This window comes from Phocoena phocoena, chromosome 1 (genome assembly GCF_963924675.1).
Source record: "Phocoena phocoena chromosome 1, mPhoPho1.1, whole genome shotgun sequence".
Taxonomy (NCBI): domain Eukaryota; kingdom Metazoa; phylum Chordata; class Mammalia; order Artiodactyla; family Phocoenidae; genus Phocoena; species Phocoena phocoena.
In genome coordinates, this window is record NC_089219.1 from 126,292,185 (window position 1) to 126,319,278 (window position 27,094).

Sequence of the window (27,094 nt, forward strand, 5' to 3'; positions counted from 1 at the left end):
CATCCTTTCATGTGTTTGTTGGCAATCTGTATATCTTCTTCGGAGAAATGTCTGTTTAGGTCTTCTGCCCATTTTTGGATTGGGTTGCTTGGTTTTTTTTGATATTGAGCTGCATGAGCTGCTTGTATATATTGGAGATTAATCCTTTGTCAGTTGCTTCGTTTGCAAATATTTTCTCCCATTCTGAGGGCTGTCTTTTCATCTTGTTTATGGTTTCCCTTGCTGTGCAAAAGCTTTTAAGTTTCATTAGGTCCCATTTGTTTATTTTTGTTTTTATTTCCATTTCTCTAGGAGGTGGGTCAAAAAGGATCTTGCTGTGATTTATATCACAGTGTTCTGCCTATGTTTTCCTCTAAGAGTTTGATAGTTTCTGGCCTTACATTTAGGTCTTTAATCCATTTGGAGTTTATTTTTGTGTATGGTGTTAGGGCATGTTCTAATTTCATTCTTTTACATGCAGCTAGCAGGTTCTTATTAGTTATCCATTTTATACATATTAGTATATACATGTCAATCCCAGTCTCCCAATTCATCCCATCACCACCCCCACCCCCACCCCCGCTTTCCCCCCTTGGTGTCCATGATACACCCACTTTAGAAGAGAGTTTGATAAAGCATACTCTTACCAAATGATCCAGCAGTCGCACTCTTTGGTATTTACCCAAAGAAGTTGAAAACTTATATCCACACGAAAGCCTGCACACAGATGTCTGTAGCGTTTTATTCATAAATGCCAAAACTTGGAAGAAACCAAGATGTTCTTCACTAGGTGAATGGATGTATTAACTATGGTACATCCAGAAAATGGAATACTACTCAGTACTAAAAGGAAATGATCTATCAAGCCATGAAAAGATACGGAGGAACCTTAAATGCTTATTACTAAGTAAAAGAAGCCAATCTGAAATGGCTATACACTGTATGCTTACAAATATATGACATTCTGGAAAAGATAAAACTACGGAGACAGTAAAAAGACCAGTGATTGCCAGGGGCTGGGGAGAAGGAGAGATGAATACGAATAGCACAGAGGATTTTTAAGGCAGTGAAACTACTCTGTATGATACCGTAATGGTGGCTATGTGTCATTATACATTTGTCCAAACCCATAGAATGTACAGCACCAAAGGTGTAAACTTTGGTGAACTCTAATGTAAACTACAGACTTCGGGTGATAATAATGTGTCAGTGTGAGTTCATCAGTTGTAATAAATGTACCACTCTGGGTCAAGGCTATTGATAATGGGGAGGCAATGCACGTGTCAGGGGAGCGGGTATTTCAGAAATCCCTGTACCTTCCCCTTCATTGTGCTGTGATCCTAAAGCTGCTCTAAAAAATAGAGTTTATTAAACAAGAAAACAACAAAAATGAAAAGCATAATGTTCATAATGCTAGATCATTAACTCATTATTTAGCAGCACTTAATCTATTAAGTTATATACAATACCGTTTTGCCAATTGTCATGTATGTGTAATTGTTTCATCTTCTTAGAATGTTAGCTCCATGAGGTAATGGACTATAGCTTATATAGTCATTCCCTAGTGATATGTCTAAAGGTAAATATATATATATTTTAGCAAAGGAATTACATTTAAAGTCCTTAATGTATGATGCAAAGAAATAATACAATGTGGATTTTAAATGTAGTTAAGCAGGTATCCAAGAAATATTTCTTAAATAAATAAATGAAGGAATAAAAGGTGTTTTCAATTTTACTGACTCTAAACATTTAAATTTAAATTTCTTATACTGATTCTGAAGATAAGCATCCTTCTTTCTAAATGTGATTGGTTGGAAAACATAAAATAGAGAATGAAATAAAAATAGTTTAAGAAAAATTTATGCCACAAACTAAATGTAGGAGGAAAGGCATGTTACATTACCCTTTGCTTGACTTTCAAAAGACAGGTCAGATGCCTAAACTACTCTTCCAGGTATGTTCAGTTAGTTGCAAAAGTGCTGTAAGTGCTATTCCTGTAAGTCACTTCTGATTAAATCTTCTCTTCCTTAAGCAAAAACAGAGTACAATCTAAGCATATCTAGGTGAAAAGGCGCATTTGGAAAACAGGTGTCCTTGCGTCAGAAAAACCAGGCAAGTCTGTAACTGTCCTACCATTCTGTGGGTTTGTTCTCATTCTAAAATGACGATGGAAAGAGCGACACAGATGTTTTGTTGTTAGGGTTTCTGGGTGCCAAAGGCTTATCAGAATAGAAGGAAATGAGTAGGGAAAATAAATAAATAACAGGGGAATAATGAAAATAATGGTGGTGAAAGCATGGCACTACTGATACAATTATACCTTTTCATTAGTATTAGAAAATAATAATTTCAAAATCATTGTACCATTGACAGTTTATTATAGGAAAGAAGATTTAGTTTGTGTCTAGGCACCCAATAAGATCAATCAGCTGTTTACACTTGAATGCAGCAAGGCATATCCTGTCACAAAACAGTTAACTGAATTGAGTCCTATTGTTTTAATTCAGTGATTATGTTAACTGAATCAGACAATACATAGAAATTTGCTTTATTAGGTACTGCCATCTTGACCGGGAGAAAAAGGGATCTTATAAATAATGGGCTTACAACATAGATGAAGATTTATATTTAATTGCATCCTTGGTGCATCCCCTAAGAATAGAAGCAAATCAACATCTTAAGGTTAATAAAAGTTTACAAGTAAACTATGTATTGAGATTTAGTGATACCTGTACTCCTGCTACTAATATACCAACAGCAACAAAACCAACAGTAACTATCATTTATTGGGCATCTGCTGTATGCCACACCCTGGGCTCTACTGTGTGGCAGATACTTAGATTGGGTCTCTCAATTTCTATTTCATCCTCCTTCTGTTTGGTAGCTAGAAAGTTACAAACTACATTTCCCAAACTCCCCTGCAGCTAAAGCTCTTATTACAAATTAGGCTCCACGAATCAGATGCATCCATGTGAAATGTGGAAGAGAGAGGCAAGACAAAGGCCATCTTCTTACTGCTCTGAATACTGGCAAGCAAGTCAGAGAGATAAGTGTTTGTAGTGGCTGGACTCAGCCTTCCAGTGTCTTGTCATCAGGTTCACGGCTGTGAGACTGCAGTTATGTCAGCAGTTGTGGCCGAGGTGGCGTCAAGAGCGGCTGCCTGACCTCTGCATAGTAGCGTGGTGTGAAATCAGTGGCCCTGTGGCATCCCCTTCCTTCCATTGATTGCCCCTGTATTAAACCCCTTTCTTATTGAAACACCTAGTTTCTGTTTTCTATACTGAACTCTGATGAAACAGTCCTTTTTATATATTGTCTCATTCAATGCTTACTGTGAAATGTCATTATTTCTATTCTGCAAATGGGGAAAATGAGTCTGAGAAAGGTAATTTTTCCTAAGTCACAAAGTTGGTAGGTGGAGAAGTTAGGGGTTTGAAGTCAGGTTACTCGACCCCAGAGCCTGTGCTCAGAAGCACCATACTCCTCAGCCTGCCTCATACTTTAGATTCAAATTCAACTTTAAACTTTTGATTCACCTTTGAACGCACGTTCAAATCAAGTAAAAAGCTATTGAAAGCTCAGCTAATTTCTCTTTCTACTCATCATTTCTGTATGCTTACAGACTTTGGACCGACTTAGAAATAGAAATGCTGGTCTTGTAATAGTTTCAGCTTAGTCAGAATAAAATAAGAAGTGTGTTCTCCTGGGAAGTCACTTCTCCGAAGTTTTCAAGCTTCCAGTTTTAGTAAAATGACGTTTGATATCTCAGAGTAATAAATTTTTACCAGTCATTGAAAAAAATATAAAATATATTTCTGTACATAACTAAGGAAAGAAAAAAACACCTGCAATCTTGATAATTATAATAATAACCGATTACCTGATCACAGAGAATATAAAGACAGTATGCATATTAGAAAAACCCAGCATTCCTGGTTAGGAGACTAACGTTCTATACACCGAGCTATGCAATCTCAGGTAAGCCACTTCCTTTTTTAGGCCACACTCTCCTCACTGGTGAAAAACAAGGGGGTTAGATTGGAACCTGATCTCAGGCAGTTAGTCCATGGACTAACCCTATGAATAAATTTCAAGTGCCTAAATATGACATAAAATGACTTTTTCTTGATCCTTTTGACTTGATTTGACTTGATCCTTTGATACCTTTCCAAGTTCGCCTGCCATTCTCTAATATTATTATTTTTTTTATTTTTTTTATTTTTTTTCAGTACGTGGGCCTCTCACTGCTGTGGCCTCTCCCGTGGCAGAGCACAGGCTCCGGACGCGCAGGCCCAGGGGCCATGGCTCACGGGCCCAGCCTCTCCGCGGCATGTGGGATCCTCCCGGACGGGAGCACGAACCCGCGTCCCTTGCATCAGCAGGCGGACCCTCAACCCGCGTCCCCTGCATCAGCAGGCGGACCCTCAACCACTGCTCCACCAGGGATGCCCTCTAATATTATTTTAAACTCTAATACATCACAGTCCTTGTGGTTTCCCAGAATATATACCATTTCCCTTCCTGGAATTCCATTCTCACTTTTTCTTTTTAACATATCCTCCAATACTTGGAACGAAGCTTGTATCTTCCAGGAGCCTCACCTGACTCCCATGCTGGGAAATGGGTGGTACCTCTTTACCATGACACCTGGTAGAGATCAGCCTCCTAGCATTTACTTCCTAATGTCAAAATTATAGTCTTTCCTGGAGAATTAAATTCTTTGAGTGTAGGGACCACGTCTTAAATCCCCCAACTCCCCACACCCCAGTGTTTGGAACAGTGAATGACACAAACAGATCTTCAATAAATGTATGTTAATCTGAACTGCTGAAGAACAACAGTAGAAGAGCTAAGAGAACCCATAGATAATATCCCTCAATTGAGAGGACAAACTGTAATACTAATAAATAAATTGAACATCTACAATGTATGATCATCAACAAAGGCTATTAACACAAAAGATGCATAACAAAGTTATTTTACTGTTAAAAAAAATCTAGTCTAAGATACCAGTGTCTGTATGGGTGTCCATTACAGAAAATCATCATACAACTAATAGAACAATGGACTCTTTATTAAAATAGTTTGAAGGTAATACTCAGAAAATGTATCATTACGACGCCCTCATGGAAAGGTTCAGTACCATGCTACGTGCTACTGCTGTACAATGTTTTACAATTCTCATTGCCCCATGAAGAGTAAGCTGCAGGTTTCAGCTCTCAGAGGGTGACTGTATGGTAACAAAAAGTTAATGTATAACAGGCAAAAGGGAGAACTTTGCACAGAAAGTTATGTACACTGATATTCCAAGCAAAGAAATTAGTTTTGCTGCTTTAAACCTGCAGTTGTTATTCATCTACCCAACAGATAAGGTATCTGTAATTCTACAGCTGATACCAAAGGGGACCAGTAGTTATCACTGGAAGGATGACCATTCATGACACAGTAGACTATGAGCATAATGCAGAATGTGATTGGGAAGGGTCCAATGAGATGGCCAATTCACACATTTCTGTTTCACTGGCTCTAAAACTCCTCTCTTATGCCAGATTCACAGGCTGTCATAAGTCAGATATTGCAGCACGGGGTTGGGGGGTGGAGGCAAGGGATGGAAGCATTATCAGAGGATTCAGAGAATAACGATCTTTTAACACCCCCTCATCCCTGCTTAGAGGTGATATGCTGATTTCCTCTCTCAGCCTCATTCCAGCCCCCACCCCACTCAAACTGCTGGGAGAATGAGAGATATCACTGATGGAGCACACTACTTTTTTCCTTTTTTTTTTACATCTTTATTGGAGTATAATTGCTTTACAATGGTGTGTTAGTTTCTGCTTTATAACAAAGTGAATCAGCTATACATATACATATGTTCCCATATCTCTTCCCTCTTGCGTCTCCCTCCCTCTCACCCTCCCTATCCCACCCCTCTAGGTGGTCACAAAGCACCGAGCTGATCTCCCTGTGTTATGCGGCTGCTTCCCACTAGCTATCTGTTTTACGTTTGGTAGTGTATATATGTCCATGCCACTCTCTCACTTTGTCACAGCTTACCCTTCCCCCTCCCCATATCCTCAAGTCCATTCTCTAGTAGGTCTGTGTCTTTATTTCCGTCTTACCCCTAGGTTCTTCATGACTCTTTTTTTTTTCCTTAGATTCCATATATATGTGTTAGCATACGGTATTTGTTTTTCTCTTTCTGACTTACTTCACTCTGTATGACAGACTCTAGGTCCATCCACCTCACTACAAATAACTCGATTTTGTTTCTTTTTATGGCTGAGTAATATTCCATTGTATATATGTGCCACATCTTCTTTATCCATTCATCTGCTGATGGACAAAATGGGCAGACCTAAATAGACACTTCTCCAAAGAAGATATACAGATTGCCAACAAACACATGAAAGAATGTCAACATCAGACTATGTTTTGCATACAAAATGCCAGGAGCAGTAACAAAGATAGAAAAACACCAAACAAGAGTGGGCTTACAACAAAGATGGGAGCTGTCATTTATGCTGAATTTAAAAACAACAACAACAACAGCAAATTGAATTATGTAGGAAGAAAGAACATTTTAAAACCCTTAGAAACAAAAATGGTGTCCAGCACAATTGTGGGTACACAGCGCAAAACGTTAAGTGATACGAACTAAAATGTGGTGAACGATGAGAGTATGGTCGAGACAGGGAGAAAAGGGAAGAAGGAAGCAGAGAGAGACAGTATTTGATATTATTGGGAGAAAAAAATCACCCAGTGCTGCACATTTGTCTCAAATAATAAACAAATCTGTGGTTTTTTCAAAGAATCAGCCATATTTTCTAAGGCCGACTTCCTAGCCTATTCCTACATTATGAGATAGAAATTTGGATGCTGCAACGATTTGGGGGCACCTACATAGGCATTCTGTATAAATTAAGCAAAAATGAATGTGCTTATCAACAATCACATGTGAATTCACCAAGAGTTCTGCCAAAGCCCTGGTGACAATGTAAGCAGCCTGCTGGTTGTGCGTTTTTTGAGGAATAAGTAATTTTAATTTTTCATCTAAAACTTAGGGGGGGCAAGTTCATGAATAAAAATATAAGTTAATGAAGATAAAACATAAGTAAACATCCAATTATCCTAATTATTGATGGAGGCCAAATATTCTTCCCCCAAGCTTAATTTTCTGCTCTCACCCATCATTCCATCGCGAACTCCATAGAAGTAATACTCATTACATTTAAGTTTGTAATATAAAGGTGGTGAAGTGAGAAAGTGGAAATTCTGGACCCAGACTGCCTGGATTCAATCTCAATTCTGCTATGTTCTAGCTGTATGACTTTGGGAAAGTTGCTTAACCGTTCTGTGCTTCAGTTACTCATCTGCAAATGAGATAGTAACATTTACGTCATTGAGAGATACACAAGTTAATGTACGTAACACACTTAGAACAATGCTTGGCACATAGTAAGTACCCCCTGAAGCTAGTTAATACTGACACCATATAAATACATAAAAATACGAAATTAATAAGCAAATGACACAAAGGAGTTAATACAAATAAATTTTATAACATAGGTATCTTTTAAAATTAGCTACAAACATGATTGCACTGAGTTCTTAACTCATTATGACATAAAGATTTGTCCAATATAAGATTTTTTAAAAAAGTAACTATAGTAGTTTGGATTTCATCTGTACATGCAGCAAGAAAAGAATATGCGACTTTGCTGTGAACAAGATACTTTCAAGATGTTGTCTAGTTGCTACCTTTGTCAGTAAAGGAATGTTCAGGTTAAAGGAGAACAGGAAATAGCTACCATTGTCATTCTTTCACAGAAAGTTACAGAATTATCACAGGAAATTGCTTACACAACATTAGTATTTATGTGATAGTGGAGGTATTTGACCTTTGAAGATTAAAGTCCTTTCAGGTTTCTTTAGAAGCTTTCTATAACCTTTAGAATCTCAATACATTTGTTCTTGAAAACATTAGGAGGAATATTTTCCTTCTGTTCGATTATTCCTCTGTTTTCTCTCTTGTTAAAACAGAAATGTCCATAACTGTCTAATGGGCAAAGAACAGTAGTGGGTTTAGCAACTTTTCCTCTGACACCAAAGTGGGAGTAGTAGTAATATTTTATGAATGAAAAAGAGGATGAATTTGATTAGGTCAACAATGCTTTAGGCTCCTTTCTAGGCCCTCTCTAAGGACCTTCAATTAGTCACCTGAGAGTTACTTATTAACTCAAATCATGCTTAGTCACTGGCTAAAAAAATGAAGGATCATGCAGACCGAAGACAAGAGTTCAGGGTCAAACTGCAGAGAGCAAAGGACAATGAGTGGATGGTTATACCTTCCTCCTCATTCTTTCAGAGTCAGGGAAATGAGGCGACCAGGCAGCCTTTGGAGGTACTAATGTGAATGCAATATCAGGTGTGCTAGTGAAGACACAAATACTTCCAGTTAAAAAGGGCACTTTGTTTCCCTTACTTGAGGTCAGGATCAGAGCCATGAAACCCTTATGAGTGCTGGGCTTGGTACCTTTTTTCTTTTACAGGATGCCTGTACACAAAGCAGACACCATGCCAGTGCTATTCTGGAAGTTCTTTTGACTCTAGGATTACTGGAAATAAGAGTAGCAGAGGGCATATTTATTAGTTTTAAATAATATTTAATTCAGAGAGGTTACTATTTTAGCTACACATTTCTATCACTAGAGGATTATACTTGATGATAATGTAACCTTATCAAATCTAGATTATATAATTCTGGGATGAGTCAGTCTTTTAACTTCTAGTTTGTGACTTATTTGGGTCCCTTCATAATTCTTAATCACGTTCATTTGATGGTAAAATATTTATTTTAAGCCCACAACAAGTATATTTGTGCTCTATAAGAAGATGGCTAAAAATAACAAATTTAAGAGCAAAAGAGCAAATATTCCATTTGGATATTACCAAAAAAGTTAAATGTCACATGGTGAACAGGTTGCACTTAATAGACAAATGGTTGCTGGTCTCTCTCTGGATTTCAAGTGCCCTTGCTAACCTCTTCATTTCTCCATTCTTGTAAATGACCAAGAATTGACCATACTCATTCAAATTCATATGTCAACATAACTGAAGATCATCACGGTGAAGGGCTACAAACTAGAGACAAGCACCACTCAATGGAAATGGAAGGACATTTTAAGTTTTAAAAATTTTTATTGGAGTATAGCTGATTTACAATGTCGTGCTTTTAACAGAGTCGGCAAAGGGAAGTTTTGCTTGTCTAGATAAAGTGTGTATTCTCACTCCATCGCTATTGGCTTATCTAGCTTTGGCCTCTCAAACCTCAGCTAAAAAAGGAATCATCCATGAGTTTCATTTTACTGCCAGGTGGTAGACGACAGAGTCTATACAATGAGACAAGAGGTTGGAAAACAAAAAAACAAGAGGACCAAGTTTAGCTGCTATGGCACTGAGGCTAGCTAGCACCTGGGTACTGACCCTTGGATTGCTTGCAAAGGAATACAATCTGATACTTAGTCATAAAGAGCTACACTAAAAATGAAAGGCTTCTTTTATTTATACTTAAAAATGTATTATTTGAAACCAGATCTGTATGTGCTTTGTATTTGGTAAAAATAGAATTAAGTGGTTTCTGACAGTGAAATTATACCTAGAGGATTAGCTTTTTTCTTTTCCGGCTGTGCCGCCACACGGTTTGCAGGATCTTGGTTCCCAGACCGGGCTCTGGCAGTGAAATCGCCGAGTCCTAACCACTGGACTGCCAGGGAATTCCCTCTTATAGTTTTAATTTAACTGGGATATTGTTTGTGAAAGAGCCTAACAGTACTTACACTTAATGGGCACAACATAACAAAACTTATAGTCTTCCTGTTGACTCTGATATATTTATTTTCCAGTAGCCAAATGTAATGGTAAAGATTATGATAATAATGATAAATATAATATTAACTAATAATATTTTTTGAATACTTCCTATTCTTATTGATTTACACATATCAACTAATTTATGTCTTGTAACTACCCTTGGAGATAAGTATTACTATGTTCATCTTAAAGGTGAGGGAATTGAGCCACAAGATTTTAAGCAACTTCCTTAAACAGCTAGTAAGTGGCAGAGCTGAATTTAAACCCAGGTAGTCTGGTGCCAGATGTACTCACTATACTGAGAACACTTAGTGTGGTACCTGGCAGAAAGTGAATGCTTAATATTATTATCATTACTTTCAACATTACTAGATTTAAGAAAAATGCATTGAGCACCTAAGCACTGGAAAAGTAAGCAATGACAAAAAAAAAAAGCAAGGTCACTGTTCTCATTAAGCATAGTATTTAGTGGAGGAGATAGATATTGTTCAACGAATTGTACCCTGTAAAGCAGAAGTGATTACTTGAAGTAGAAGAATATTTCTAAATATTTTAGACCACTAACTGACAAGGGATTAATTTCCAAATTACACGAAAAGCTCATACCGATCAATATCAAAAAAAACCCAGGGCTTCCCTGGTGGCGCAGTGGTTGAGAGTCCGCCTGCCGATGCAGGGGACACGGTTTCGTGCCCTGGTCCGGGAAGATCCCACATGCCGCGGAGCGGCTGGGCTCGTGGGCCATGGCGGCTGAGCCTGCGCGTCCGGAGCCTGTGCTCCGCAACGGGAGAGGCCACAACAAAGAGAGGCCTGCATACTGCAAAAAACAAAACAAAACAAAAAAAGAACTAAACAACCCAATCAAAAAATGGGCAGAAGATCTAAACAGACATTCCTCCAAAAACACACACACAGATAGCCAACAGGCACATGAAAAAATGCTCAACATCGCTAATTATTACAGAAATGCAAAGCAAAAATAGAGTAAGGTATCACCTCACTCCAATCAGAACGGCCACATGAAAAAGTCTACAAATAATAAATGTTGAAGAGGGTATAGGAAAAAAGGAACCCTCTTACACTACTGGTGGGAATGTAAATTGGTGCAGCCACTACGGAGAACAGTACGGAGGTTCCTTTAAAAATAGAGCTACCATAGAGCTGCAATCCCACTCCTGAGCATATATCTGGAGAAAACTCTAATTTGAAAAGATACATGAATCTCAATGTTCACTGCAGCACTATTTACAATAGCCAAGACATGGAAGCAACCTAAACGTCTATCAACAGATGAATAAAGAAGATGCGGTATATACACACAATGTAATATTACTCAGCCATAAAAAAGAATGAAATAATGCCATTTGCAGCAACATGGATGGACCCAGAGATTATCATACTAAGTGAAGTCAGTCAGAGAAAGACAAATATCATATGATATCACTTATACGTGGAATCTAAAAAAAAAAAAAAAAGAATTTATTTACAAAACAGATATAGACCCGCAGACATAGAAAACAAACTTACGGTTACCAAAGGGGAAAGAGTAGGGGAAGGATAAATAGGAATTTGGGATTAACATATACACACTACTATATACAAAATAAACAACAAGGACTTACTGTATAGCACAGGGAACTATACTCAATATTTTGTAATAACTTATAAGGAAAAAGAATCTGAAAAAGAACATATATATATGTGTGTTGTATACTGTACACCTGAAACTAACACAACATTGTAAATCAACTATACTTCAATTGAAAAAAATAATAATAAATAAATATTTTAGACTGCTATACTGGATGATTAAAGCATATGCTTCTATTACTCCTATTATCTATTCACTTAAACTCTGCTGCCTGGTTAAAGCTTTGGAAACTCCACTTTGTCAGGTCATTGCCCTATTCAGAAACCTTTGATTGCTTCCAGTTTTGTAGAGCCTAAGTAGCCACTGTGTGTCATACATACCAACAAACTCCCATCCTCCATTTATGGCAGATGTTAGTATTCCATGATGGCATATCTTTTTCTCTTTAGTTGTGGTCTTGCAATCTTATAATAAATCAAGGGTTGGTACTTGAATTGAAACCTTTTTGCCATTGCTGACCCAGTTTTCTGGACAGAGTATTGGTTCTGGACTCAGACAAACAGGTTTAAATTCCAGCTCTCGGCCACTTATTTGTGGTGTGATGCTGGGCCAAGTCATTTCACCTATGGGAGCATCACTCTCCTTACATGTAAAGAGGGGATAATAAAAACTACCCAATAAGGTTTTTAGGTAATGCAATTAAGACATTTAGCATAGTGCCTGGTATATATTGCTCAGTAAACTGCAGTTACTATTTTTATCACCGTAATCCTAATGTTCATTATTGCCATCAGAAAAAAAAGCCTTCAGAAACCTCCATAATCTAGCTCTAATTTACATTTCCAAATTTATCTCCCGTAACCTACTAAAGGAACCCTCCACTTTAACTAGATTTGGGTAACTCATTGTTCTCCCAAAACTAGCCTGCCGTTCCCTCTTCCTCTCTGCATATAAAAATCTGCCTTATTCAAGACCCTTCTCAAGTGCAATTTCATTAATGAAATACCCCTGATCCCTTCAGCCACAGTCACACTGCTCTCCATTATACTCTCACCATACTTACTGTCTGTTCCTGACATTTCATCATACCCTCACTGCCTGACCACATTCTCTTATGCTGGTGTTTAATTTTATATTACAATTTAACTGTATATATGTATTTATCTTGTTTTCCTAGCTAAATTTTCAATTCCTTGGAAGTCAGCTATGCTAACCACGATATCACCAACGCTTCAACTCCTTAAAGGCTGGGACTATATAATACTTGTGTCCTCAAAATAATACCTAATCAAATGATCACACATTATCATCAGTGAATGAATGAAATAAAATGTACGCACATGTGTTTCAGTTAACTTAAAAATGAGTCATGGATTAAGAAGAGAAATTTATTGTTTAATTCTTCATATGATGTTGAAGGACTCAATGTTATAAGAAAAATCTCTGGCTTTCTACTTTGAATTAGATTATTCTCCCTTTGCTAGTCATACTTAAAGATTCTTTTTTTTACATGCACACCTATATCATCATATTTGAGCCTACGTAGTATAAGTGTTAGAAGAAGACTCTACCTCTCCAAACAAATTAGAAAGGCTTTTTGTTTTTATATGTGTTTTTAAAATTTGTACAGTTTTCTTTAATATGCATAGAATCATCACTCAGTACTAAAGAAATCTCAAATAATTATATTCCTCTTTGACCTAAGAAACATGATACATGTTTTTCATATCGGGTTTGAGTAAAATAAGGAATCCAAAGGCTCCATAATCACATGTAACTTAGCCCAGTGGCTCCTGTCACCACTCTGCAGGTGCTATGGGATGGGGCCGGGATGACATTTCACTGCTCTCTAGCAAAATGGGAGAAATCAGGGCACTAAAGCAGTGATGAACCAAGGGCTGGCAGGAGTAGTCCACTCTGAGGAGGGAACAGTATTTTCTTACTGACATTGGAACTGCCTGTACAGGGTAGATAAAAAGCAGACAAACTTTTCGTGGATTCTACTATTGTTTTAAAAGTATCTACAGAAAATGCAACCACATTCTGTCTGTACCTGTAGCAGACTGCTTCTCCTATCGTGCCCTTGGTGTGTCATAGCAATAAAGTGGGCTTTGAGTAAAGCTAAATTTATCCAGTTGAAGAGACAGGCCATTATTGTGCAATGAAATGATGCTGGCAATTAAACGTCCTTTCAAAACAAAATGGTAGTGATGATGGGAAACAATTTTTTTTTTTTTTTGGCCACGCCACACAGCTTATGGGATCTTAGTTCCCTGGCCAGGGATGGAACCTGTGCCCCCTGCAATGGAAGCGTGCAGTCCCAACCACTGGACCACCAGGGAATTCCCAGAAACAATTATTTTAAATATCCTCATTTGGTCAATTTTTTTAGAGTTGATTGTTATGCCTATCCCCAATGTGGGCTTTGTTACTGTTGCTCATTGCTTGGTTTATTTTTGGAAATGTCCCTAGTCTTTGAAATTCCATGCCTGAGAACAATTAACCAAGACAACAACTTGACCTAACAGAGTATGCGTGTGCAGTGACTTTTGGCCTAAGGCAATGGTTCTCAAAGTGTGGGGCTCTGGACCCATGGCATCAGTGTTAACTGGAAACTCTTTAGAAATGCAATTTAGATCTACTGAATCAGAAACTTTGGAGTGGAGACCAGCAATCTGTGTGTTTCAAAAGCCCTCTAGTGGATTCTGCTGCTGCTAAAGTTTGAGAACCACTCAACTTTCCAACTAGGTAGGGAAGATGAAAAAGTGCTGAGACAAAATACCTGGAGATTTTTAAATGCCCCTGTAATGTCCAGTGATTCTTCATCTCATTTATTTTGTATGGATTTTCCATAGTTATTAATTAATCAATATTTCCAAAGGAATTAATCTAGATTTAGTTCCTAGAGTCTACAGTGAATGACTTCATAAGTGCCTATTCAAAGTGGGAAAAATAATGCTAAATATAGACCTTAAGTGATTAGGCTAATTATTCTTCAGAATGAGAAGTCAGTCAATCTAAAGAAAGTTGGAGCTGAGGCTGTATTTGAGGAACTGAAAGACCTGTGGACCTGTGAACTCCCTTCGTGCAATGTCATTTCAGTCATTATAATGATTGCATGGTTATTATAGTATTAATGTCTATAGAAATTTCCATGAAGTAAACAGGTATTATGACTGTCTAGGATAAATTATTCCAGCACTTTATTAATAGAGATCTGTTGTCTTGAATAAAAAATTAAACTCCTACCTATGCTAAATGAGGGAAATATTGGAAATCCATTTATTACTGAGATAGTGTGAGGACTGTCTGGGGTGAAAGTAACTGAAGTAATCTAGCAAGGAACATGAGCTCCACATATGGCAGGATACAGGAGGGAACGTGAAACTGATTCTTTTATCCAAGAAAATAACCAATTCTGATGAAATACTAACTGGACTGTAAAGAATTATAATTTGATAGCCTAATGCTTCTTATATTTTCAGGATGTTTTTAAGGTTAATGTAGAGACTTTGAAATATTATGTTTGAGAAGGAAGAAAATTCTATGTGAACCATCAGCTTTCCACATGCACATGTATCAGGTTTGACCTGCATACACAGTCAGCAATAAAAGATGCTGGCAGCAGTAGACTTTTCTGACAGCTGGTAAGTGGAGGGAATAGTGGGTATGGCCTTTGAAAGCAGGGCTCACCCTCATCAGGCTGGGACTTTTTAGCCATATGAAGAGAGAAAGGGGGATGAAGGTGCACTGACCTCATTAATGATACCTTCTCCCAGTTCCCCCCTGCACTGATTCAACAGACATTGACTAAAAGCCTGCAATATGGAAGGGAGGAGCTAGAGAGACAAAAATCTATGAGAGGTCCAGGCCCTCAAGGCACTTACACAACCAGCAGGGTGGAAAGACATGACTTAGTTCCTGGCACAGCTGTGAACCACGTGCCCAAGCTAGTCTGCGGGTGCAGATGTGAAGGAGCTGAGAACTGTTTTCAGCTGTGAGAGACCCAGGGCCTCTGTCCTTGTTAGCCTTAGCATGAATCAACACTCACGTGTACACGCACATGTACCCCAGGCCTCTAGTGACTCCTGGAGGGGCATTTTGGCAGCCTCAACATTGAGCCTTTCCCCAAGAAACCCAGGTCCTCAACCAAGTCATGGCTGCCCTCTTCCTGGGAAGCCAAAGATGTCCCCAATCATAGACTGGGACTCCCTTGGGAATGTAATAACCCTTGGCTGCAGCTGAATCCATTGACAGAGGCTACAGATCCCCTCAAATTTCAGAGGTTGTTCCTATTTCCAATTCTCACTGAATCTTCGAAGCAAAATAATCCCTTTGCTGGCTTGCCCACGGGGCCTAGGTTTCCCTCAAAAGCAGAATCAGGACCAACTTTTTCCAAAAAGTCTGAAGGGCAGTGGTTTCCAAATGCTAGTTTAATTGTTAGCTATATCAAAATCACCTGCCACATTAAAAAATACAGATACAGGAAGCTCATCCAAGACCTACCTAACCCAGAACTTTCTATGATAGAGCTCCAGGCTCATGTAGTTTAAAAAATTCCACAGGTGATACTGATGCATGCCATCAGCTGGGAACCACTGCACTAGGGCAGTGGTTCTCAAACATTAGAGGCATCAGAATCAAAATGCAGATTCCTGGGCTCGATCCCCAGAATTTCTGAGTCCATAGCTCTATGGTGGGGCCAGAGAATTTCATTGCCACCAAGTTCTCAGGTGATGCAGATGCTGCTGATCAGGTGAGGAGCTTGAGAACGACCATACTAGGGAAGGGCAGGGGCCAACTCTACCAGAAAGCCGGTCCCTGGCTAAATACCCCTGTTACGCTGTTGACCTCCTATGGCAGATACTGCTCGTCACCTCCCCAGTGCTCGTCCTGCCTTTCTGCGTTCTAGTAGAAACTTGATTTCGCTGGAGGTACTAATGATTCTCAACTAACAGAACTCCATTTACCAGCTTCCCTTGAAGAAGGGGGTGCTTGTAGAACGAAATTCCAGCAAATAAATCATAAGCAGAAGTTGCTGGCTGGGGCTTCTGGAAAAGCTTTTTAAGGTGGGTGGGGAGGAGGGTGCTGGCTGAGCTGGCATTTTCCACCTTTTGTCCCCGGCTCTTCCCCTTTTTCAAGCCTGGAACACAGAGGTGATAACTGTAGTTCTCACAACCATGCTGGGATATATTATACAAAGAACCTGGGAAGTTCCCCCACTATTTAATACGTTAATATTTCTTCAGCAGTGTGAACAGTCACATTAAATGAGTTATATAAAAATTATATATGTGGGTTCTGCATTCACGGGTACAAAGGGTGGATTATACTATGCCATTTTACATAAGGGACTTGAGCATCCACAGATTTTGGTATCCTGGAAACAATCCCCTGTGGATACCGAGGGAGGATCAGGTTAGGCTTTGCCCTCAAACTTATGAAAAAACTTTGGTTTCCAGAAATTTTAGCATCACAAGGATGGTAGTCTCTGTACCACCATCTTCACTTGGAGATAGGAGTTAAACTAGTCTCCTTCTCCTTCGATGTGTTAATCCTTCACATCCAGTCAGTCTCTGGGGCTGTCACGTCTATCCCCCTAAAAGTCTTTTGACACTTCCTGCTTCTGGCTATCCAAACTGTCACAGCCGTTCAGACTACCAGAATCTTTCCCTGAATTATCTTAATAGCCTTCTCCCTGGTCTGTCTCCCTCCCAACCCCGCTTTGATTTGCTCTCCACACTGCAGCCAGAGTGACGCCTATAACATAGGGATGATTGTGCTAATCCCCTGTGTAAAACGTTTCTATTGCCCTCTGGATAAAGTTCAGACGTCTTAATACGACTTTACAGGGCCCTTGCTGGTTTTTCAACCCTATCTCTTGTCATTTTCCATGTCAAGTTCAAAGCCCCTGCCTTACTAAACTATTTTTAGATCTCTAAGAGAAAGCTATTTGCTCTTGTCCTTGTACAAGTTGTTCCCTCTTGGACAATGTACTAGTAAAAATCATAACTCTTCATTCAACACAGAAACTAAAACTAAAGATAACTTATGAGTATTAGTGTTCAGAGGCCTACACTAACCACAGCCAAGAAATCCAGGCCTGTCCAATCATCTTATAAACTATACACCTATGTTTATTTCTGGTAAATGCTTGATTCTTTTTTTTCTAGAGTGTACCAGAACAAGAATCAATGCAGAAATAATTACATATCCAAATTCAGACTTGTTTTGATTGACTAGTCATACATACAATATTTTATATATTTCTTAAATTTTTATTTTACAACCACAGAAGTGATATAACCAAGTTATAGAACATTTGGAAAAGAAAAACAGAGGAAAGACCCATATTTTCATCATTCTAGAAAACAATTACTATGATTATTATCTCCTAGAAGGTGAGCTCCGTAAAGCCAAGAGCTACGCATATCCTGTTTATTGCTATGTCCCCAGTGCTGTTTTTAGTTTTAAAAAAATGTAAATAGCTGGATGAATGACTTATGAATCTGGATGAATGACCAATGTATCATTTTGGTGTACAGAATTCAAAATTCAAACACACTTGAATTTTCTACCATATACCTATTAGGCAACTTTGAGAATTTCAATTACAGTACATGTAAAGTGCTGAAGATAATCAGAGAAAGACAGCCCTGGGAACAGACTACAGAAGTAAAATGAAAGGCAGAGGAATATATATATTTTTTCAATAAAGCTTTGGGAGAGATAAAGAAAGCAAGGGGAAAGTAAAACCGACCCTCAGAAGTATCATCAGTGACATGGGTGAGAGGAGGGCTAATGCTGAAGGGGATAGAGGGGAGGAAGACACAATGCGGAGTCACAGCATCAAAAAGGCATCACATTTTCACGGACAACGGAAAGCCAACAAATGACTTTGCATAAAGAGTATATGCCATACAATAAAATAAATATGTCAGTATCTTGTTCGAACTGTAGGTGCAAGCCATCTAGAAAAGTTTCTGATGAGCAAAGGAATGAATGACTCAACTAAATTAGAATCTCTACTTATTATCTTCAAAGGTGTCAGGGTCACAAAAGTCAAGGAAAATCTGAGGAACTGCTCTAGATTGTAAGAAAGTAAGGGGAAAACTAAATGCAATGCATGATTCTGACCTGAACCCTTTTGCTACTAAAGATCCATTGGTTATCGACTGGCAAAACTTGAATGGAGTTTGAAGATTCGATAGTGGTAATGTATCAACATTAATTTCCTAATTTAGATGCTTGTGATGTGGTTATGTAGGAAAATGTCCCTGTATGTTAAAAATACACACTGAAGTACTCAGAGAAACGGGACATTATGTTGGCAACTTAATCCCAGACACTTATTTTTAAAAAGTTTTGTATACTAAGCTTGAAATTACTTTTTTAAAAAAATTAGGATCTTTAAAGGTGGGTCTGGACATCAGTATTTTAAAAACTGTTCAGGTGATTCTAACATGCAACCAAGGCTAGAAACCACTGCTACAGAGTCTTCATTTATCAACCTTAAAGAAAAAAGGTTACATACTTTTGTACTGAGTACATGAACTACAATTTATTTAACCAAACTCTTCTGTCTTTTCCTTCAAAAATGACTTATTAAAGTTTTTATAGGCCAGGCAAGACAGAATCTCTTCCCTATGAGCACTAAGTCTCATGGGGAAATATCTACAAGCAAACAAAATGTGCTGTAATAATAATAATAATATAATTGTTATCATTTATTCAGCAATTACTGTGTGCTAGACACTATGCCACCTGAAAGGTCAGGCACTGCTATCATCTTCCTTTTACAGAATGAGGAATGCTAGGCACAATGAAATAAGTAACTCACCCTGGAGTACAGATCTATGTTGACTCTTGACTACACTACTGTATTAGAGGAAAGCAAAGCGCTATGAAAACACACAGATGAGCCTCCGATACAGACTACGGGTGTCATGGAAGCCTAATCAGAGGAAAGAACATCAGATATATCTTTAGACATGCACCCTATCTCCAATTTTAATTACCACAAATATTTCTTAAGTGAACATCTGTGCAGAAAACTTTCCATTTAGTAGTCCTGCTTCTATTCCTACTCCTTTGGTGAGATTCTAAGAAGTAGAATTCTGGGACAACGTGTATGGAAAAACCCCATGGCTTTCAATACCTGCTGCCATATAGCTGTCACCAGCAATACGAGGGTATCTCTTTTACTGTAACCTTACCAGAAGTGGGCACTGATACTTTAAAAATTCTTTTCCATTAGTGGAAAACGAGTATTTCTTTATTACAAGTTAAGCTAAACATTTTTTCCACTAATGCTTTCTCTAAAGCACAAATTTCAGATCTTCATAATTACTACCAATAGAGTCTCAGTGCACGTTACCAGCAAAATAACATCTTAGAATATCTCATACTATACAGATGCTGTCATTTTTCCCTATAACCACAAAAGTGGCTGTGTCACAACAGCAGCATGTAATGAAATGAGATTTCAATATTCATGCTAAGATCCTTGACCTCTAAAACTTTGTGAGCTCATTGAGGACAGAGGAAATATCTTGCTTGATTTTGAAATCCTATCACAATGTTAGCAAGTAAAACACACTCTATAACTGTTTGCTGTTAAGAGTAAGTAAATAAAATCATGGATGGTGACAAAATATAAATGGAAACCATACTTTCTGAGCTCTACACATATGACACAAAAAACCTAGATCAGTAAACATCACATGAGAAAAAGGAGAAGTAGGTTGCTCCCTTTTTTCCCTTCTTGCCATATAATTAGGGAACCCATGACACCAGTGTGCTGATGACAGTTCTTGTTTATACCTTTTGGCCTAACATCCTGGCTGCTTAATTCCAGATTGGGCGATACATTTCATGGTCACTCTACATCTAAAGGATGTTCCTTTAATGAACAGTAGATCTAAGTACAAAGTGCTTCCCTGATCAGAGAGCTTGTCTTTGTGTCACTTTAAATTTCACTTTAAAAACCTATGAGCAGGTAACTCCTTGGGCCTCATACTGTTTTGTTTTGTTTTAATAAAATTTTACCATTTAAAGCTAAGTGATAATCTGCAAATAGTTAATCCCTAACTAACAGAACATCCCTTAATAGTATCAGCACTCTTAATTCCATTTTATTGATAAGAGAAGGGAGGCATGGAAAGTGATTTATTCCAGGGCACATCAAGTATGAATCATCAGCAAGGTGAAAGGAGGCTGTTGGAGCTCTAACTTCCGTTTTTGATTAACTCTCTGAACCACACAGGCATTAATTTGCAATTAAATCTCCTGTGCAGTTTGGTTAGAAAGATTTTAATCATTTAGAAAATGGCTCTGTAAACTGCAGGCAGTAATAATCTATTTCAAATTGTATGAGCAAAATCACAAGCATACCTTCAGTAACATTTTTTAATGGGCATAAAATTCACGGTTAATAATTTTTCAATTTCCCTGAACAACAGTCTGAATTCAAGCCTCACCTATAGGTCCTAAGTTATCAGAAGGTAAAGGGAATATTTATAAAATAGGTTAAAGTATAAAGTAAATATTTAATCCTTTGTGTAATAAAAATAAAATTTGTTACAGTTTTATGTTTCAGAAGTATGCATGTCTACATTTCATACTACGGTGCAGTCTGGATAAGATCTTAGCAGATTAACATCTTGAATTATGACAGAAAATCGTAATGGAGGTAGCAAAGTCACTCTTTATAGCAACTAAAACAAAAACTCATAGAAATAAATTTAATAGGCTATATGTCTAAGACCCATATAAAAAAAGAGGCATAAAAGAAGAGGCACACCACATACACAGCTGGAGAACTATTATTATAGTTATGTCACACCCACATTAATTTATAAACATACTGTCATGTCAGTCAAGGTTCCATTGGCATCTTGTGGGGGTGGGTTAAAGCAGGGGTCCCCAACCCCTGGCCCACGGACCGGTACCTGTCCGAGGCCTGTTAGGAACCGGGCCGCACATCAGGAGGTGAGCGGCGGTCAAGCCTGCAAAGCTTCATCTGCCGCTCTGCATCACTACTCATAGCTCGCCATCACTCGGCCTACAGCCTGAACCATCCTCCCCCTCCCCCCACAGTCCATTGGAAAACTGTCTTCCACTAAACCGGTCCCTGGTGCCAAAAAGGCTGGGGACCGCTACGTTAAAGAACTTGGTAAACTCATGTAAAGTTCATTTGGAGGAATCAATTTAAGAGAATAACCAAGAAAACTTTTTAAAAGTATAAAGTGTAATAATAAAAATAGTATTTTGCTGGCACAGACCAACAGAATAAAATTGAAAGTTCGAAACAGGCACAGGTGTATATAAGTATTCAATAAATGAGAAATAACAATGAAAGAATAAAAGGATTTAATAAGCAATGTTGTGACAGCTGACTAGACCCATACCTCACACCATTCAGCAAATTAATTCCAGGCTTTCCAGGCTAGTTGAATATTTCAGTGCAAGATAATGAAACGAAATATTGGGAAAGGCTTTAAAGATATAAAAAAAAAAAAGACTGATAGATTTGATATAAAACATATTACTCACTAAAATAAATATGTATTAAGGATATCAATCATTTTTCTGTCATTCATGCTTTAATCACTTAGAGTTATCAGTTGTCTTTTAATTTCATTTAGCTCCTCCTGACACAAAACTATAAGAAGTTAAACTATAAGAAGTTAAAAACACCAATCTTTTCTTTAAGGCCTCCTTCCCTTGGCTGTGAAGTGACTTTCTTAATTCCAAACCACACCAAGTTTTCACTTATATCTTCTTATAATTCTTTTCATTGTTTCTTATGTTATGTTAATTACACAGATGAGAAATCAAAATATGGCCTCGTCCTCTATTAACTGTTTGATTTGAGGATGTTACGTAACCTCTCTGAGTCTCAATTTCATTTTTCTGATAAAACAGACATGATAATGCCAACCTATCAGAGTTGCTGTGGAGATTAAAAAAATAATTTATACAAAGCATTTATCATAATTATTACAGAACCTGGTATATAAAAAGTCAAAACAGTCTGTTTTTCTAAGTTAAAGTGGTAGCTATTACTTTTAATGCTATCACATTGCACAATTTCATTGATAAATCATGACTAGAAACCTAAGGTAATGGTGTTTTTACCTGATTTTTAAATAAATTTCACATTATTTAATCAATGCCATAGCTTTTTACTTTTTAAGTTTTTAAATCATACTATATGCCAATCAGAAAAATACCTTAGTTCTTTGAAGACTACCCCATTACTACAGCATCCTACAATTTGGTCTTTTAAAGTTGCAGTCTGAAGTTATCCGATGGCCAAAGAACATTGTAATCCAAGAGTATTAAAAGGTTCCTTACACACTAGACCTGCTGAGATTATTTATGAGTTTGAAATATAAATAGGATGCTTACCCTTCTTCATCTTACCTCTAATAGGCCATCCTCTGGTAGATCAGTGCAGTGGACAGCATTCTGGATCTTAGTTTTACCAAAGATTGCTCGGAGGGTTCCAGGGCGTAAATGCCGGGCAATTTCCTATTAAATAAATACACATTCACATATAAAGTCAGCCATGTAGTGTCAATTTAAAAAAAAACACCAGCTGTATGAAATACATTCATTAATTATTCATTACATGTACATGTATACATTGTTGGTAATGATTTTTCCTGGAAACAGGATGAATGCATGAAAACTGAGCAATGCAAATTCTCAGTTCACTCATAAAGCTTTTTCTCTGGCCCAATGTAAAGTCCACTGTAATCTATGTCGAGGGCAATAATAATTATATCTCTTTTTATCAACAGATTATGGAAATCACATAAATATGAACCCAGCTCATTATTGTGAAAGACTTGTATTTTATAAAGACAATAGCGATCCTAACAATTTAACTTAAAATGAACTAGTTTGATGGCACTGATTGCAAAAGACTTTTTAAAATGTTACAGTTGTATCAGTTTAGTGCTATCTCACATTTAAGGGAAAAAAATGGTTACAAATAACTCATAAAATTTTGGGTAAAAGAAACAAGAAGTTAAAAAAAATTGAAGATGTGGGCTTCCCTGGTGGCGCAGTGGTTGAGAGCCCACCTGCCGATGCAGGGGACACGGGTTCGTGCCCCGGTCCGGGAAGATCCCACATGCCGCGGAGCGGCTGGGCCCGTGAGCCATGGCCGCTGAGCCTGCGTATCCGGAGCCTGTGCTCCGCAACGGGAGAGGCCACAACAGTGAGAGGCCCGCGTACAGCAAAAAAAAAAAAAAATGAAGATGTGGGAGTATCAATGACCTACTTAACAGTCTGTTTTTCTAAGTTAAAAATTTTCTAAAATCCTATTTTGATTTTGAAGTATACATACAAAAAAGGCATTTACTACACATATTTTAAAATAATAATGAAACAAATACCTGTGTGCCCACTATTAAGCTGAATTAAAATAATATTACAATAACTTTCAAGGTCCCGGTGTGCTCCATCTTCATTCCATCCCATCCCTATCTCCACCCAGAGGTTACCATTAATATCAATTTTACTTAAATATTCCCTTGTTTTACTTAGTTTTCAAGGCATTGTTTTTCATATTTGTCCATGTAAATATGTGTAACTGTAATTCATTTGTTTTTATTACCATATATATTCCAATGTATGATAGAGCATACTTGGATATGCTCTATGTATGCTCTATCATACATTGGATACATTTTCCTGATGATTGACATTCAATTAATTTCTTCTCTCTCTCTCCCCACCTCTCTGTCCTCCCACCTCTCTCTCCTCACACACGCTCACGCTCACACTCACACACACACACGGTCACAAACAATTCTGCTACAAGCATTCTTGTACATGGTGCACAGGTGCAAGAGTTTTTCTGGAATCTTGGGGGCACATACATATTCAGTTTTGCTAAGTACTACCAGACTATTTTCTTAAATGGCTGTAACAATTTGCCCTCAACCATCAATGCACAGGAATTCCCACTATCCATACCAAAGCCGCCATTTGATAGTGGCTGACTTTTTACTTTTGCCATTAGGCAAGCGTGAAATGGTATCTCATTGTGTTAGTACGAATTTCCTTGATAACTAAAGAAATTGAGTGTCTTTTCATATATATCCTTTTCTGTAAAATGCCTATTCTTGACTTTTTTCCATTTTTCTATTGGGTTATTCTTTTTCCTTTTGTTATTCTTAATACCTTCTGAATTCTAATTTTTTGTCACTTATATATGATGCAAATATCTTTTCCCAATATGTAGCTTGTCTTTGAGTTTTCTTTATGTTTTCTGATGACCAGAAATACTAAAATTTAATGAAATTAAATTTATCAATTTACGATTTGTGCTTTGTGTTTCTTAAGGAATTATTCCTTACTCCAAGTGCATAATGATACTCATCTCTATTGTCTCCTAAAATCTTCAAAGTTTTGCCTTCCACATTAAGTTCTTGATCCATCTAGAACTGACTTTGGCTGTCATGTGAGGAAGATGTCCATTTTCATTTTTCCCATATGGATATTTAATTGCCCTAGCACCATTTTTGGAGTTATTTCTCTCTTTCCCCCGCAATCTCCAATGAGATTGATAGCTCTGTTATATGAAAGGTTTCCCTGGATGTATGGGTCTGTTTCTTGGTTTACTATTTGATTCCATTGGACTTTTTGTCTATTTTTACATCTATGCTGTCTTAATTATTATAACTTTATAATAAGTCTTCACCTGGTAAGGCAAGTCCCCCAGATTTTGGTTTTGAATGCATTAAGTTTGGGTTCCCTATTAGACATCCAAGTGAAGGTGTCAAATACATGATTGGCTGAGTCTAGAGTTCAGAGGAGTGTTCCACACTGCAAATAACAATTTGGGGGTCAATAGCATATACATGGTATGTAAAGTTACAGGTTAGATGAGATCATGAAGGCAGTGAGTATAAACAAAGGAGAGGAAGCACAGGGACACCATGTCATTAAAAAGTCAAGGAGATGAGGAGAGATGAACAAAGAAGACTGAGAAGGAACGGCCAGCTTGGTAAGAAGAAATGCAGCAGCATCCTTTCCTAGAAGACAGTGAAGAAAAATGTCAAGGACACAGAGTTATCAACAGTGTCAAATGTTAAGTCATATAGGGTTAGGACTTCCCTGGTGGCACAGTGGTTAGGAATCCCCCTTCCAATGCAGGGGACACAGGTTCAATCCCTGGTACGGGAAGATCCCTCATACCACAGAGCACCTAAGCCCGTGTGCTACAACTACTGAGCCTGTACTCTAGAGCCTGTGAACCACAACTACTGAGCCTGTGTGCCTAGAGCCCGTGCTCCACAACAAGAGAAGCCACAGCAATGAGACGCCCACACACCTCAACGAAGAAGAACAGCCCCCACTCGCCGCAACTAGAGAAAGCCTGCACACAGCAAAACCCAATGTAGCCAAAACGAAAATAAATTAAAAAAAAAAAAGTCACAGGGTTAAAGACGGAGAACTGGCCACTAGACCACGTGGAGTCACTGATATCCTTGACGAGAGCAGTTTCTGAGGAGTGGAGAAAAGCTAAAGACTTATTATTATGGTTTCAAGAGAGAATGAGAGAGGAAGAACGGGCACAAGTGAATACAGGCAACTATGTTGAGGAATTTTACTGCAAAGGGGAGGAGAAAAATGGAGCAGTAACTGGAGAGGGAAGTAGAATCAAGAGAGGGTTTTTCATTAAATGTTGGAGAGGGTGTGGAGAAAGGGAACCCTCCTGCACTGCTGGTGTGAATGTAAATTGATACAGCCACTATGGAGAACAGTATGGAAGTTCCTTAAAAAACTAAAAATAGAACTACCATATGACCCAGGAATTCCACTACCGGGCATATATCCTGAGAAAAGCATAATTCAAAAAGAGTCACGTACCACAATGTTCACTGCAGCTCTATTTACAATAGCCAGGACATGGAAGCAACCTAAGTGTCCATCGACAGATGAATGGGTAAAGAAGATGTGGCACATATATACAATGGAATATCACTCAGCCATAAAATGGAACGAAACTGAGTTATTTGTAGTGAGGTGGATGGACCTAGAGTCTGTCATACAGAGTGAAATAAGTCAGAAAGAGAAAAACAAATACCGTATGCTAATGCACATATATGGAATATAAAAAAATGGTACTGATGAACCTAGTGGCAGGGCAGGAAGAAAGACGCAGATGTAGAGCATGGACTTGAGGACACAGGGGAGGACAGGGAAGCTGGGACAAAGTGAGAGAGCAGCATGGACATATATACACTACCAAACGTAAAACAGATAGCTAGTGGGAAGCAGCCGTATAGCACAGGGAGATCAGCTCGGTGCTTTGTGACCGCCTGGAGGGGTGGGATAGGGAGAGTGGGAGGGAGGCTCAAGAGGGAGGAGATATGGGGACATATGTATACATATAGCTGATTCACTTTGTTGTACAACAGAAACTAACAACATTGTAAAGCAATTATATTCCAATAAAGATATTTTAAAAAAAAGAGAGGGTTTTCTTTTTTTGAGGGGGAGGGGATGCTGTTTTAAAGTGGGAGAAATAATAATACCTTTCCAGGCTGATAGGAATCATCCAACAAAGGGAAAAACTGATGAAACAGAAAGGAGAAGAGAGAATTGCTGGAGTGATGGAAGCAAGTGACA

General features: G+C 38.1%; 1 protein-coding gene across 1 annotated transcript in view; it reads right to left on the reverse strand.

Moving 5' to 3' along the window:
* NME7 (NME/NM23 family member 7) overlaps positions 1 to 27,094 on the reverse strand; it is a 215,408-nt gene that overhangs the window by 29,587 nt on the left and 158,727 nt on the right. Inside the window, exon 10 of the mRNA XM_065897952.1 lies at positions 22,871 to 22,978. Coding sequence (XP_065754024.1) covers positions 22,871 to 22,978 — 108 coding nt within the window. The remainder of the gene's footprint in view (positions 1 to 22,870; positions 22,979 to 27,094) is intronic.